We start from the raw sequence: 17300 nt of genomic DNA, 5'->3' as shown, positions 1-17300 counted from the left end.
CCGTGATTGAGACACCAGGACTGAGACTGGGACCAGACCGGGACCAGACCAGGACCAGACTCTGATTGAGACCGGGACCAGACCGGGACCAGACCAGAACTGAGATCAGGACTGAGACCGGGACCAGATCAGGACCTGACTGAGACTGTGACCAGACTGTGATTGAGACCGGGACTGAAACCGGGAACAGGACCAGGACTGAGACCACAACTGAGGCCAAGACCAGACCAGGACCAAACCAGGACCAGACCACGATTGAGATCGGGACTGAGACCCTGACCAGATCGACCAGACCAGGACCAGACTGGGACCAAGACCGGGCCAGACTGTGATTGAGACCAGAATCAGATCAGGACCAGACCGGGACTGAGACCGGGAGACCGGGACTGAGACCGGGACTGAGACCGGGACTGAGACCGGGACCAGATCGGGATCTGACTGAGACTGTGACCAGACTGTGATTTAGACCGGGACTGAGATCGGGCCCAGACCAGAACTGAGACCAGGACTGAGACCGGGACCAGGACCGGGACCAGGACCAGGACTGAGACCGGGACTGAGGCCAAGACCAGACCAGGACCAGACAAGGACCAGACTATGATTGAGACCAGGACTGAGACCAGAACTGAGACCCTGATTAGACCGTGATTGAAACACCAGGACTGAGACTGGGACCAGGCCGGGACCAGACCAGGACTGAGAACACTTCAGTCCTGGTTCAGTCCTGGTTCAGTCCTGGTTCAGTCCTGGTTCAGTCCTGGTTCAGTCCTGGATCACAGTTTAAGTCACAGAAACAGGAAACGTCCATTATCCGTTTTTTTTTCCATTATTCATTTAAACACAAAATCAAAAACCAAATCAAATAACGAAGTAAATATTTGTTTTTTCGTTCTTATTTTTAGTTTTAGTTTGAAAAACGAATGAACGAACGACACACGGATTCCAAACCCTCCATCAGAAAAGTTACGCAACGCACCTTTAACTTCCACTTTCCCAGAAGCGTCTGCGAATATTCAGATAAATAAATCGATCCGTAAAGCAGATCCAGACTCCACAGACGAAGACGACGTGAACAGAACTCGTCCGTTGAAATCTCAGCTCTGTAAATCCAATTAAATTCAAGGACGGAGGAGAAAAGCGGGTGAGAGGTTCCTGATCACGGGCCGCGCTTTGTGTCTCTGCGTTTACGCACTGAAAGACGCTTTGTTCTAAGAATCTCAATCTGATACGAGTCTGATCGAGAGGCTCGTTACGCCGGAGCTGTTCACAGTGTGATTAAACTAGTAAAGAGCACTGTGGAACATTTCAGTGTGTCACAGAGCGCGTCAATCCAACATGAAGGAAATTACAGGTGTTTTTTATTGCTCAAAAATGCCTTCAAATATGCCTCTCCACAGATCTGACCTGTAACTTGGACTTGGAGAGGTTAGGTCTAAACCAGGACTAAACCAGGACTAAAAACAGGACTAAAACAGGACTAAAACAGGACTAAAGCAGGACTAAAATCAGTTCTAAAGTAGGTCTAAAGCAGGTCTAAAACTAGGACTAAAGCAGGACTAAAATCAGTTTTGAAGCAGGCCTAAAACCAGGTCTAAACAGGTCTACAATCAGTTCAAAAGAAGGTCTAAACCAGGTCTAAACCAGGTCTAAAACCAGTTCTAAAGCAGTCTAAACCAGGTCTAAAACAGTTCAAAAGAAGGTCTAAAGCAGGTCTAAACCAGGTAAACCAAAACCAGTTCTAAAAGCAGGTCTAAACCAGGTCTAAACTAAAAAAGGTCTAAAACTAGGACTAAAGCAGGACTAAAATCAGTTTAAAACCAGGTCTAAACTCTAAACCAGTCTAAACAGTTCTAAAGGTCCTAAACAAAGGTCTAAACCAGGTCTAAACCAGGTCTAAAACCAGTTCTAAAGCTAGGTCTAAACCAGGTCTAAATGGGTCTTCTAAAACCAGGTCTAAAATCTAAAGCAGGTCTAAACCAGGTCTAAACCAGGCCAGGTCTCTAAAGGTCTAAACCAGGTCTAAAACCAGGTCTAAAACCAGGTCTAAAAGGTTCTAAAAGGTCTAAACCAGGTCTAAAACCAGGTCTAAAGCAGGTCTAAACCAGGTCTAAAATCTAAAACAGGTAAAAGTCTCTAAACCAGGTCTAAATGAGGTCTAAAACAGGTCTAAACCAGGTCTAAACCAGGTCTAAAATCAGGTCTAAAACCAGGACTATACCAGGTCTAAAACAGGACTAAACCCGGACTAAAGTCAGTTCTAAAGTAGGTCTAAACCAGGTCTAAAACCAGGACTAATATCAGTTCTAAATCAGTTCTAAATCGGGTCTAATGAACTTTGTTATAAGAATCTCGACCTGATACGAGTTTAATCGAGAGGCTCGTTACGTTGGAGTTGTTCAGTGTAAATGAGCGGCTCTGACTCGACTGCAGCGTTTTGTCACCAGGTCAAGAACACAGCCCCGGGTCACAGGAACACCGCCCAGGTCTGAAACCAGAACTAAACCAGGACTAAAATCAGGTCTAAAGCAGGTCTAAAAGCAGTACTAAAGCCAGGACTAAAACCAGAACTAAACCAGGACTAAAACCAGGTCTAAAACCAGGTCTAAAAGGTCTAAACCAGGACTAAACCAGGACTAAAACCAGGACTAAACCAGATAAAATCAGGTCTAAAACCAGGTCTAAAACCAGGTCTAAACCCAGGTCTAATCCAGGACTAAACCAGGTCTAAAATCAGTTCTAAACAGGTCTAAACCAGGTCTAAAACCAGGTAAAACTTCTAAACAGGTCTAAAAGCAGGTCTAAACCAGGTCTAAACCAGGTCTAAACCAGGTCTAAACAGGTCTAAAGCAGGTCTAAAAGCAGTACTAAATCCAGGACTAAAACCAGAACTAAACCAGGACTAAAACCAGGTCTAAAACCAAGTCTAAAACCAGGACTAAACAAGGACTAAACCAGGACTAAACCAAGATTAAAATCAGTTATAAAGCAGGTCTAAAACCAGGTCTAAAACCAGGACTAATCCAGGACTAAACCAGGACTAAAATCAGGTCTAAAGCAGGTCTAAAAGCAGGTCTAAACCAGGACTAAACCAGAACTAAACCAGGACTAAAATCAGGTCTAAAGCAGGTCTAAAAGCAGTACTAAAGCCAGGACTAAAACCAGAACTAAACCAGGACTAAAACCAGGTCTAAAACCAAGTCTAAAACCAGGACTAAACCAGGACAGTTGTGGTGTAACGACAAACCGAATCGAGGTAAATACTGAACCTTCTCAACCTCCAGACGTCGAGTGGAATTAAATAAAGAAGATTTAACGTGTTTTCCCTGTAAACCTCAATTCGGAATTATTATTTCTGTGTAAAATCTAAGGACAATATTTAAATTCTGAACTATTTGATTCAGAACAGTTCATTCTGAAGTTAAAAACATCATGTAAACGCAGTGTTGAGAAGGTGTAATCCCCTACAGATTACAGATTACACACTCCAAAATGTAGTTTGTAACGTAATCCATTCAATTACTTCAAGTGAATAAAGTAATCTGATTACTTTGGATTACTTGATATCGTCATGCTTTTTAAAACTACATGAACGTAACAACCACATCCTGAAAATTCTTGTTTGTTTTCTTCAAATTGTCTGTTGAGCCCAAGTCTCCATGAACAGAGAAGAAAAGACCAGGAAATCTCAATGTTAAAACGCTTTGTCCTGGTTTTAGTTCCTATTTAGCCCTGATTTAGTCCTGGTTTAGTCCTGGTTTATTTCTGGTTTAGACCTGGACTGGTTTAAGTCCTGGTTTAGTCCTGGTTTCATCCTGGTTTTAGTCCTGGTTTAGACCTGGTTTAGTCCTGTTTAGCCTGGTTTAGTCCTGGTTTAGTCCTGGTTTAGTCCTGGTTTAGTTCCTGGTTTAGACCTGGTTTAAGTCCTGGTTTAGTCCTGGTTTAGTCCTGGTTTAGACCTGGTTTAGACCTGGTTTAGTCCTGGTTTAGACCTGGTTTAGTCCTGGTTTAGTCCTGGTTTAGACCTGGTTTAGACCTGGTTTTTAGTCCTGGTTTAGTCCTGGTTTTCATCCTGGTTTAGTCCTGGTTTAGTCCTGGTTTAGACCTGGTTTAGTCTTAGTTTAGACCTGGTTTAGTCCTGTTTAGTGGTTTAGTCCTGGTTTAGTCCCTGGTTTAGTTTTGGTTTAGACCTGGTTAACCTGGTTTAAGTCCTGGTTTAGTCCTGGTTTACTGGTTTAGTCCTGGTTTAGTCCTGGTTTAGTCCTGGTTTAGTCCTGGTTTCGTCCTGGTTTAGTCCTGGTTTAGACCTGGTTTAGTCCTGGTTTAGTCCTGGACTTGTTTAAGTCCTGGTTTAGTCCTGGTTCAGTCCTAGTTTAGTCCTGGTTTAGTTCTGGACTTGTTTAAGTCCTGGTTTAGACCTGGTTTAGCCCAAAATGTGAAAATGTGAAAACAGCAAAATCCCTCTGTGTAATCCATTTATTTCAACAAAGTAACTGTAATCCAATTACCTCTCGATGAAACAGTAACTGTAACTGAATACAGTTACTCATCATTTGTACTCTGATTACATAACTCCGGTACATGTAATCTGTTACTCCCCACATCATGTAAACGTGGTGAGTGCGGCGTTAAACTTGTCCGTCTGTTGTTTGTTTCTTTTAATCCAGACTCAGACCTTCACTCTCCAGCTTTTCACAATAAGAAACTTTTCACTCGAGCCTTTGTCACGTATCGAACCAAAGTTTGCTCCACAGACAAAAGCAGAAGCTCCGAGAGGAAACGTATAAAAGCCGAGAAAGAAGAGAGAAGAAACAAAAGAAACAGATAAAAACACTGTGAGGAAGAGGAGGAGGAAGAGAGAGAGGAGAGGAAGGAGGAGACTAAACAAAAGTCAAAGATATAAACATGTATTGTGTACGTCTGGGTCTGATGGAGGGAGAGAGAGAGAAGAAGAGAGACGAGGAAGAGAGGAAGAGAAGCTGGAAGAAAAAGTGTTTTAAAGGTTGTATGGAGGATTTTTTTTTGTTTCAAATTGTCAATGATAGATTATAGATGCAGTAGCCTTGTAATTATGATGACCAAAAAAAAAGAGAATAAAAATTCATCAACTCTGGACGTGGTGGGGCTAAACATTTGCCAATAGATAACGACACTGCCTCGTTATCTGTGAGCTGACAGGCTGTCAATCAAACTCCCTACGTTTCTAGTGTAACTGACTTGCCTGCGCCGCCGGTACGTGGTTTACGTACGACTGTCACGCAGTCCACAGACGCAAGACGCACAGACGCTGTTTACTCCACCAACGCAACAGTTCTTAGCGGCTTTTTTTGACCTATATCTTCCTCGCAGTTCGCACAAAGTTTGTTGCAATGGCGACAAGAATCCAGGAGCAGTTCGCCGCAAAAGAAAGTCCGTTTTTGAGGTCGCTGAAAGAAGAAGACAAGGGGAAAAGCAGCGAAGCCAAACTAAGGTGATTCTTGAAGATTCATTCCAGCGATGGCGCGACTGAAGCAGACGAAGGGTCTAAAGACTGAACCACTGGTCCACAAATTACTCCTGGACAGGAAACTTCTGCTTATTATGAAAACGTACTTTATTTCCAAGAGCGAGACAAACGTTTTTCAGGACACGAAAGCGATATCCTATGTCTGAAAACGTAATTTTCAAGGCAAAGAAAGAGTCCGCTTGCTGCTGCGTGTTGTAGTTAGTTCATTCGCACTGAATCTCCGCGCAACCTTCTCTGCTCCCCTTTCCTGCTCCTCTCCCCGCTGCCCGATCCGCTCTTCCCCCTGCTCCTCACTTCTCCGTCTTGCCTAACCAACACTGTAGTTAGTTGTTTACAAGTCATGTGCAGCGGCTGTAAACAAACCTGTTTCTGGCGTAAGGAGGAGGAGGGAGGAGGTGTTTCTACGTAGGAGCTGTAGGGGAGGGGGGGTGGTTTCACGCATGCGCAACATTTGAAAAAGGACAAACAGTCGCTGGATTTCTCGTTCCTTGGAAAATCCTCTATACAACCTTTAATACCGTTTTGTGTTTTATTCTTAATCGTGTAAAAGTCGAGGAGAAACACGAGTCTGTTTTCTGTTTTTTTCCTCTGCTCACGTTTCTTCACAAAAGAGTCGCGTCCACAAACTCAAAGAGGAAATACAAAACTGAAAACACAATTTTCCGAGGTAATTTTTACGATACCGATACCGATACTCAATACACGCACAGAGAACTCACCCTAAACAAAACCTGTGCACGATTTAAAGGGTCAATATTCTGACATTTTCTGATCTATGTTATAATAATATCATGTGGTTTTCTGTGTTTTGTTTCATTCACTACCAATTCATGACATCACAAGGTAGAACAGAGCATTTTGAGGCTTGGAAATGTAAACAGACTAATAATAAAAAGTTACTCAAACACGTGTGAATGAAACAAAACACAACTCCAGGTCTGTTTTTCATGAACAACAGTTTAACAAATCAGAAAATAGTGTAATATGGGACCTTTAACTGAGCAGATAATACTCCCTACAACTGTGCAACGACTCATCCATATGTAACAGATAATACTCCCTACAACTGTGCAACAACTCACCCATATGTGACAGATAATACTCCCTACAACTGTGCAACGACTCATCCTTATGTGACAGATAATACTCCCTACAACTGTGCAACGACTCATCCTTATGTAACAGATAATACTCCCTACAACTGTGCAACGACTCATCCTTATGTGACAGATAATACTCCCTACAACTGTGCAACGACTCATCCTTATGTGACAGATAATACTCCCTACAACTGTGCAACGACTCATCCTTATGTGACAGATAATACTCCCTACAACTGTGCAACGACTCATCCTTATGTGACAGATAATACTCCCTACAACTGTGCAACGACTCATCCTTATGTGACAGATAATACTCCCTACAACTGTGCAACGACTCATCCTTATGTCACAGATAATACTCCCTACAACTGTACAATAACTCACCCAAAAACAAAACAAAAACAGTTATTTGTAAAACAGTGTTTACACATTTTAAGTTGTGTTGAAAAGTGAAACGTGGTTGCCATGGTGACCATAAACAGTAAGGATTATTATCTTTATACCGTGCGTCTCACCTTGCTCCCATAATCCCTGGCGTTGCGCTCCAGCCTGAGCTCGGAGGCGTGTGATTGGCTGAGGGCGGCGGGGGCGTGTGCGTTGTGGGGCAGGGGGAGGGCAGGGCGGGGTGCGAGGCCAGTGGGGGTTTGGCGGACAGGGGGTACTTCCTGCGCAGTTCCTCCGGCGCGGCGGGGTGCAGCGCCCCCAGCAGGGCCGCGGCGGCGGCCGACACCGTCACGGGTAAGTGGGCGGAGCCGAGGGCCAGGCGCCCCGAGGAGGGGGGCGGGGCCACAGGCTGCTGCTCCTCGCAGGATGACGAGGAGGAAGTGGGCGCGCTGAAGTCTAAAGGGGCGGGACCCCGTTGCCGTTGACGACCTCCGTTTCCCTGACGATGGAGGTGGGCGGGGTCAGAGTGGGCAGGCCGTTCCCACTGCCGCTCTCGGACGACGAGTCATCTGCACAGAAGAAGAAGAAGAAGAAGAAGAAGAGGAGGAGGTTAGCACAGACGTGTTTATTAAACCTGTCAATCAATCAATCAAACTTTATTTATCAAACACTTTTCGTACATTTGAAAAGTTTCACAAACGCAACAGCAGCCAGGGTTTCATCCACATACACAACAGTTTAAACCAGGCATGTCCAAACTATGGCCTGTGGGCCAAATGCGGCCCTCAGACAAATTTTTCTTGGCCCTCAGATTTCCAGGTGAATTGACCCAAATTACCTTGCATCAATTAAAAATTTACTTTTTACTGCAAGTTTTTTGAAAATCTACCTTGATAAAGCTGATATTTAATTAATTTAATTAAATTTAGTGTGTGGTTTTAAGGATCTTGGCATGACTAAAGTCTGATAGTTCATTTTAATGTGATAAACTTGCACATATTTCAGTTATTCACTGTATTGAGCATCAGTCTAAAGCCCTTGATCAGCCTTCTGCTTCATCATGTGACCCTTGATGAAAAACCTTTGGACACCCCTAGTTTAGACAGACAGATTTTAGTAAAAAAAAAAAAAAAAATTATAATACTAATATAATAAATAAATAAAAAATTGAGAGCTAAAATTAAATGACTAAAACTAAAATTACAGCCACAAAAACTGTCATTGTGTCCTTAGGCAAGACACTTCACCCACATTGTCTAGTATGAAAGTGGTGTGTGTGTGTGTGTGTGTGTGTGTGTGTGTGTGTGTGTGTGTGTTGGTGGTCGGAGGGACAGATGGCGCACATTGGCAGCCACACTTCTGTCAGTCTGTCCCAGGGCAGCTGTGGCTACAGTAGTAGTTTACCACCAGTGGGTCTGGAGTGAATGATTAACGCCGTGTAAAGCGTCTGTGAAAAGCGCTATAGAAATAAAATACTTACTTAATAATTCAATTTGTAATAATAATAATTGTATTTAACTGAAATTAGTTTCAGTTAAAAGCTAAATTAAAAAGATACATTTTGAGTTTACTTTTAAAAACATGAACACTTAAACTCTAAAGTAAAAAAAAAAAAAAAAAAAAAGACGTGAAAAACCAGCAGGAGTGTGGGGATAAAATATAATTCTAAAATAATAACTGTAAAACATAATACAGTACAATACAAAAAAAATAAAATAAATTAAAAAATAAAAATAAACCAGGCTAAAATGATACGCTTTTTACATGCTCATTACGATTTGTAAATATTTGTAAAGTTTCGTGATCAGTGTCCAGAAGCAAACAACATCATTTAAAAAAGTAAATAATGAACAGACACGTTTTTATTTTTCTTCCGTGCTTTTCAGGGTTTTTTTTTACGATGTTTATGTAGTGTGTGTATGATTATTGTTTTTCTCTTGGCAAAAACTCAAAAAAAAATTAAAATTAAAATAGAAAAAAATCAATCAATCAATAATTTAGACAAATATTTATGAATAAAATCGTTGCTATACCGACTTTGCCCAGTAGATGGCAGCCTGCATTCATGACAAAACCTTCTACGTGACGATGTTCAGACTCGCAAGTTTGTTTGTTTTTTAATTAACTATTTAAAAGGTGCACTGGAATGTCCCGCAGTACGGCATTAAACTCCTCTGACACAAACACGCGGAGACACCGACAGGCCAAGTTACAGGTCAGAGCTGCGGAGAGGCGATCCAGCTCACAGTATTTTTATGTTTAGAGGGTAAATATAATGAACTGTAGAAGGAATATTATCTCCATAGTGACGCGCCCTGCAGCAGGAAGGTTACAGAGTGCAGCTTTATTTATCCACAAAGGTTCATTCAGTTTGTAGCGCAGGTTTTTGAACAATAAATTTAAAAAAAAAGGAAAAAAAATAGAACAGAAAATAGAAAAAATAGTCAAAAAGGGTTTGTGTATCTCTCGTTTTTTGTTTTTTTTTCAATTAAGAACGAAAAACAATAAAATGGAAAAACAGTTTGTTATTTCATTTTTTCGTTTTAGTGTCAAAAAAAATAAATAAATCCAATATTTAATTTAAAGTTTATTTCAAAGGACAGAGGGAAAAAAGAAAGGAGGGGTTTAAAGGTGTTTAGGAGAGAGAGAGAGAGAGAGATCACTCCGGTCCATCCCTCCATCCTTCCATCATCTCATCCCTCCATCACATGACCCCTGACCTCCTCGTCCTCCTCAGATCTTCATCCCTCCACCCCCACACTCACTGTCAGAGAGGAAGAGAGAAAGATATGAAAGAGGGATGGACGGAGGGATGAGGGATGGAGAAGTGGAGAGATAGAGAGATAGAGGGATAGAGGGATGGAGAGATGGTGAAATAGAGGTATGGAGAGATAGAGGGATGGATGAATGGAGAGATGGAGAGATATAGGGATGAGGGATAGATAGAGGGATGGAGGAATGGAGGGATGAGAGACAGAGGGAAGAGGGACGAAAAGATAGATGGAGAGATGGAGGGATGGAGGGATGAAGAAATTAAGAAATAGAGGGATGAAGAGATAGAGAGATGGAGAGATACATGGATGGAGGGATGGAGAGATAGAAATATAGAGAGCCGAACGGATGGACGGATAGAGGGATGAGAGATGAAGAGATAGAGGGATGGAGGGATAGAAGGATGGAGAGATAGAGAGATAGCGAGATAGAGGGATGGAAGGATAGAGGGATGAAGAGATAGAGGGATGGAGAGATAGAGAGATGGAGAAATAGAGGGATGGAGGGATGAGAGATAAAGGGATGGAGAGACAGAGGGATGGAGAGATAGAGAGATAGAGAGATGGAGAGATAGAGGGATGGAAGGATAAAGGGATGGAGAGATAGAAGGATGGAGAGATAAAGGGATGAGAGATAGAAGGATGGAGAGATAGAAAGATAGTGAACTGAAGGGAAGGACGGATAGAGGGATAACAGATAGAGAGACAGAGGGATGGAAGGATAAACGGCTGGAGAGATAGAGGGATGGAGAGATAGAAGGGTGGAGAGATAGAGGGATGGAAGGATGGAAAGATACAGGGATGGAGAAATGGAGATAGAAAGATAGAAAGATTGAGAGAGATAGAGGGATCTTGTTCTGTAACAAAACTTCCCATTCTGCGGTATCGAACTGGTATCAGACTGGTATCGAACTGATATCGGCCTGGTATCGGACTAATATCGGTATCGGCGAGCACACCAAGGCCAAGTATCGATATCGAATCGGATCCACCGCAAAAAAAATGGTATCAAAATCAAAACGACGCCACTTTTCACAACCTCTCAGCGACCACAGCAGAGTTTTTCCACGATAAATCTAACAACAACCAGCATGCTGTTGCGCACTTCCTGATTACGCAACAACACACACTTCACGATTAAACGCAGACGGCTCACAGCAGATTTATTTTGACCTCAAGACAGAAATCTGTACTGGGGTAAGACGCATTTTTGCTCAAATACGTGAAAATCTAAAAAATAAAAAATACCATGACGTGTGAAGAGAGGGGAGGGGGGGGGTTGGTATCGGTATCGGATCGGATCTCGGAGCGTGGGGGGTTGGTCGGGTGGAGACTGGCAGGAGCGGGCAGGAGCGGGGGGGCAGGGGGGCAGGCGGGGGAGGGGGAGGTTGGGGTGAGGGTATCTGGTACGAGGGGGCGTTCCGGAGCTCCAGATCGGCGAAGGGGGTGAGGTGCAAGGAGAGATGATGAAAGGTGGAGGAAGGGATGAGCTGTAGTCCAAGAAGAAAAAAATAAATAAAATGAAAAAATATTTACCAAAATTATGATAAAAGTCGTAATGATTTCAAAATTTTCTTTCAAACTGCGGTGGCAAAATAAATCGCAATCGACATAATAATTTCAATCAGCAGAAATTAAAATAAATACAAAAAACGGCTGCGATTTTTGAAGCACCGTAAATTCCTACACAAAAAAACTAAATTTCCTGTTTTATTTTATTGTTCTGAAATGTCCCTGTGTGTCAGATGCCCTCCCCGTGTTTCCATTTGGTCGTATTTTGCATAAAAACGTAAAAATATTTTAATTTTTCCTCGAATGTGGAGCCCAGATTGTACAACGTGCTGACAGATGTTTATTTATTTATTTTTACAATGGGAGTAGTAGCATATATTATTGAATTAAACAATTTTAAAAAATCATAAAAATGCGTGAAAATATTTGTATAATTAAAAAGTTGCAAAATGTTTTCACTAAAATAAAATAAAAATCAAACGGCTGTGTTTTTTTGACGATAATGTGATGACAACAAAATGAGAGTCTATGGAAAATGTTGTGAAATAATCGCAAAATCAGCAATAATTTCATTCAATTTGGTATGTAGGAGTGCACAATTTTGAAAAAAAGAAGTGATTTATGTTTTCAGATCAGAATTCATGCCAGTGTGCACATTTTAACCACGCAAATCTGCTTCGGAACGTGTTTGTAAAGGTCGAAACTGCAGCGTTATCGGGCCTTAAACACAAAAAACAAGGGATATTTTGCGGGAAAGAGGTCAAAGACGAGGAGGAACGGAAGGAGGGATGAGAGATGGAGGTGGGTAGGCGGATGGGGGGTGGGGGTGCCGTGTCTCCAGGGCTGGGGAGGGGGAGACACGTGGGTCTGTGGAGGCCTTTGTGTGATCAGACCAGAGGGTTCATAAAGGCTCTGAGCAAATAGTCTAATGATGTTTACACGGAGCTTAAAGGAGATCTCTGTTGTGCTTTAACGGGCCAAGATCACGTCAGATTTCACTCCGATTTATTACTTTTAGTCTCATGAAAACAGACCTGGAGCTGTGTTTTGTTTCATTCACATGTTTGAGTAAATCTTTATTATTAGATCTGAAAAGATCAAAATGCTCGCGGTGTCATGAAGCCGTAGTTTTAGAGTTAACATGCTCCTTTTAGACTTTTGTTTAGTAGAGACTGGAGGTGTTGTAGTCAAGACCGCTCTAATCGAGACCAAGACCAGTCCGGAACCACAGGGTCCCAAGACCAGGACAAGACCAAGACCTCAGAGGGTCAAGGCCGAGACAAGACTGAGAATTTTAAAGGCTGTGACTGAGACAAGAACGAGACTTCTGAGGGACAAGACCAAGACTTTTAAAGGCCGAGACCAAGACAAGACTGAGACAAGACCGAGACCTCTGAGCGTTGAGACCGAGACAAGACTGAGACTTTTTAAGGCCGAGACCAAGACAAGACCGAGACCTCTGAGGGTCGAGACGAGACAAGACCGAGACTTTTAAAAGTCGAGACCAAGACAAGACTGAGACATCTGAGGTTTGAGACCAAGACAAGACAGAGACTTTTAAAGGCTAAGACCGAGACAAGACTGAGACCACAGGGTCCCGAGACCTGGACAAGACCGAGAACTCTCCGGATCGAGACAAGACTGAGACTTTTAAAGGCCTAGACTGAGACAAGACCGAGACCTCTGAAGGCTGAGACTGAGACAAGACCAAGACTTTTAAAGGCCGAGACTGAGACAAGACCGAGACTTTTAAAGGCCGAGACTGAGACAAGACTGAGACAAGACCAAGACCTCTGAGGTTCAAAACCGAGACAAGACTGAGACCTCTGAGGGTCAAGACTGAGACTTTTAAAAGTCGAGACCGAGACAGGAACAAGACTTTTAAAAGTCGAGAACGAGACAAGAACAAGACTTTTAAAAGTCGAGAACGAGACAGGAACAAGACTTTTAAAAGTCGAGAACGAGACAAGAACAAGACTTTTAAAAGTCGAGAACGAGACAAGAACAAGACTTTTAAAAGTCGAGAAAGAGACAAGAACAAGACTTTTAAAAGTCGAGAACGAGACAGGAACAAGACTTTTAAAAGTCGAGAACGAGACAAGAACAAGACTTTTAAAAGTCGAGAAAGAGACAGGAACAAGACTTTTAAAAGTCGAGAACGAGACAGGAACAAGACTTTTAAAAGTCGAGAACGAGACAAGAACAAGACTTTTAAAAGTCGAGAAAGAGACAAGACAGAGATATTTAAAGACTGAAACCGAGACAATTAATGTTTGGACGTGGTGAGTCAGCTGCTCGTCAAGCAGAGGCCACAGACACATCGGTGCGGACGAGCCGTGACGCACATGTGTGAACGAGCGAACAAAGATCTCTTTCTGCATGTGTGTAATCTCTCTGTACTGACGGTCTACAGCCTCACAGTGGACGCAAACACACTGAGCATAAAGCAAAGGAAAGAAAAGTAAAGAAGAGAAGAGTAACGTAAAGTAAAGTAATATGTCATGTCTTAAAGTAATGTCATGTCTTAAAGTAATGTCATGTCTTAAAGTAATGTCATGTCATGGAATGTAAAGTAATGCCATGTGATGTACTGTGATGATATATAATGTAATGAAATGTCATGTCATAAAGTAAAGTAAAGTAATTTAACATACAGTAATGTCATGTGATGCAATGTGATGTAATGTCAGAAATGTTATGAAATGTAATGTCTTAAAGAAATGTAATGTACAGTAACATAGTAAATTAATGTAAAGCAATGTCATAAAGTAAGTAAAGTAAAGTCATGTAATGTCGTAAAGTAATGTCATAAAATAATGTAATGTCATGTCATGAAATAATGTCATGTCATAAAGTAAAGTCATATCGTAAAGTAAAGTCATGTCGTAAAGTAAAGTAATGTCATGTAATGTCGTAAAGTAAAGTAGAGTAAAGTAAAGTAATGTCGTGTAACGTTAAATAATGCTGTTGTGGATTCGGCTACAACTACAATGAAAAAAATGTCCGAGCGATAACTTCAGTTTAAATGTCTTTACTGAAAAAATGTTGCCAGTGTCGAGCAAAAACAAGATTCACGTAGATCGGTTTGTTGACGTCGAAAATCTAGTTTGAATTACTGACGTTTTAACTTTTTTTTCACATCATATTTACTCACATAATAATTTACTTTTTGTCAGTAAAATATTTGTCAAAAGTTTTTTTTCGTCACTAAAAATTCTTGATAAAATTTTCGTCATTGTAATTTTTTTCTCTTTTGTAAAGTATAAAGTAATTGAGACAAAACATGACCATTTTGAATATGTAAAAATAAAAATTCAAATAAAAAATAAAAAAATGTGAAAATTTGGTCGACAGGACTCAAATTTTTTTTGTGATAATACATGAGTAAGAACCTGGTCATATTTTTTGCCAATAAAATACACTTTTTGTCAATTAAAAAAGAAAAAATAAAGTAAAATTGAATAAAATTGAATAAAATAAAATAGAATTGCTGCCCTAACCCTGACGTAAGGCGAGAGGGGTTGGCCGCTTTCCTCTCAGCGCAGTAACAGTGATGTACGGCCACGTTTAGTGTTTGGTCCGGACCCCAGGGAGCGAGCGGAGCACAGGTAACCTCCTCCCCGAGCGTTTAAAGGGGCAGAAGTGTCTCTCTGAAGGACGCACACCCCCCTCTGTCTCCGCGGGGCAGGGGGGGGGGGGGGTTTAAAAGCAAAGAGCCCGGTGACCCCTGCGGACGGGACGGACCGACTTATATCGCCTGTCAATCACCGTCCGCTAAAAGGGGGGAGGGGAGGGCGGCGTCAGCAGATCTGGCAACCCGGATCTTGGCCCGGACGTGTGACGAGACGGTGTAACCAGGTGAGAGAGGAAGAGGAGGAGGAAGAAGAAGAAGAAGAAGAAGAAGAGGTCCGTACAGAAAAGTGTTAAAGCTCCTGTATTATACCTCCAGTCTCTCTCTCTAAAACCTTCAAATCAGGCAAGAAATCTCGGGGTAATAATGGACTCAGACTTGAACTTTAACAGCCACATCAAATCAATAACATCTGCAGCCTTTTACCATCTAAAAAACATAGCAAAAATCAAAGGTTTACTGTCTAAATCAGACTTGGAGAAACTTATCCATGCGTTTGTCTCCAGTAGGTTAGATACTGTAATGTTCTGCTCACTGGTCTCTCCAAACGAGCTGTGAGACGCTGCAGAACATCCAGAACATCCAGAACATCCAGAACATCCAGAACATCCAGAACATCCAGAACATCCAGAACGCTGCAGCTCGGGTCCTGACTCGAACTAGGAAGTACGAGCACATAAGTCCTGGTCTCAGGTCTCTGCTCTGGCTCCTGTGGCTCAGAGACTTTAAAGCAGCTCTGCTTGTTTCTCCATGACCGAGCACCAAAGTCCATCTGTGACATGTTAGTGTCATATGAACATCTCACACTCTGAGGAGCTCAGGGACCAACTCCTGCTGGTGCCCAGAGTCACGACTAAACAAGGGGAGTCAGAGTTTCAGGTTCATGCAGCTAAAACCTGGAACAGTCTGAACATGTGAGACAGACTCTTCTGTGACGCTGTTTAAATCCAGACTCAAAACATTTCTGTTTAACTGTGCAAATAACTGAAAGGTTTTCATTCCGCACTCTTCTCTCCAATTTATGTCTCTCTTTTTTAATTTTAATCTTCATGATTATTTATGTTTTGATTTGTTTTTATTATGATTTTAATGTATTTCTTATTCTGTAAAGCACTTTGAATTACTTTGTGTACGAATTGTGCTGTACAAATAAACTTGCCTTGCCTATTATGTAGAATTGATTGAAACGTAACTGGAGTTGTGTTTTGTTTCTTTCACGCCTTTCGTTTGGTACATTTTTCTGATGAGTCTGTCCACATTTTCTGTTCTGAGAGAAGAACTCGGCCTAAATGTGCAGAGTTTGTGCGTTAAACGTGTGTGAATGAAACAAAACACAACTCCAGGTCTGTTTGTGACGAGGAAACATTATAACATGCAAATACCGTATTTTTCAGACGATAAGTGGCACTTTTTTTTCATAGTTTGGGTGTTTCCTGTGACTTTTACTCCGGTGAGACTTATCTCTGTGTTGAGTATCACTGTCACTTGGCTCTACTGCGCATGTCTCCTGCAGAAAGAGCCTCTGTTCTGTCTGTATCATGTCAGTCGATCGCACCGTTACTTCTGCACCACTGAACAATTTAACATTTAAACAAACTTATAAAGACAAAGACTGAGAAGACTGAACACAAATGCCCCCAAAACGAAAATCTGATTCTGCAGATGACAAACTGCAAGTCGTGAAATCTGCAGCTGAAAACGATAATCGAGCAGCAGAAAGAAAGTTTGGAGTGAGAGAGAAACTTGTGACAGCGGGAGGATGAACCATGAAACTTTCCTGGAGTCACTGGATGGACGGACAAAGTCTGGACTTCAGTGACACCGAAACCATCCTGTCGGGATTCAGAAAGACCAGAATAAACTAACTGGAACTGCGTCGCTCTGTTTACCTCCGGAGGTTGCGGAGTTGTTCAGAAGTGACACCGAGGATAAAAATGTGAACACGTCACACCTCTTCTGTGTGACCTGCACTGGCTCCCTGTCCTTTACCGGGTGCAATTTAAAATGTTGTTAATTGTTTTCAAATGTCTGCAGTCCATGGGTCCAGTCTACTTGAGGGAGTTACCAGGACTAAACCAGGTCTAAACCAGGATTAAAACAGGACTAAAACAGGACTAAAACAGGACTAAACCAGGACTAAACAGGACTAAACAGGACTAAAACAGGACTAAAACAGGACTAAACCAGGTTTAAACCAGGACTAAACCAGGACTAAACCAGGACTAAAACAGGACTAAACCAGGTCTAAACCAGGACTAAAACAAGTCTAAACCAGGACTAAACCAGGTCTAAACCAGGACTAAACCAGTTCTAAAACAGTTAAATCTGCACTGTTAATAATCTGATTCTGCATCATTTTGAGTAAAAAACATAAAATATTACTGATTTTTACTGAG

The 17300-nt window shown here is 41.9% G+C and overlaps 1 protein-coding gene across 1 annotated transcript in view; it reads right to left on the bottom strand.

The window, feature by feature from the left end:
• The window catches only part of LOC110165247 (nucleolar protein 4-like), a 451198-nt gene that overhangs the window by 27207 nt on the left and 406691 nt on the right, over window positions 1-17300 (bottom strand). The window contains 3 exon segments of the mRNA XM_055165659.1: window positions 7122-7217; window positions 7220-7462; window positions 7465-7559. Of these exon segments, the coding sequence (XP_055021634.1) occupies window positions 7122-7217; window positions 7220-7462; window positions 7465-7559 (434 nt within the window).

This window comes from Boleophthalmus pectinirostris, unplaced genomic scaffold (genome assembly GCF_026225935.1).
Source record: "Boleophthalmus pectinirostris isolate CB_2022bp ecotype Guang Dong unplaced genomic scaffold, ASM2622593v1 HiC_scaffold_8, whole genome shotgun sequence".
Taxonomy (NCBI): Eukaryota; Metazoa; Chordata; class Actinopteri; order Gobiiformes; family Gobiidae; genus Boleophthalmus; species Boleophthalmus pectinirostris.
This window is presented reverse-complemented; position numbering and strand designations above follow the sequence as displayed.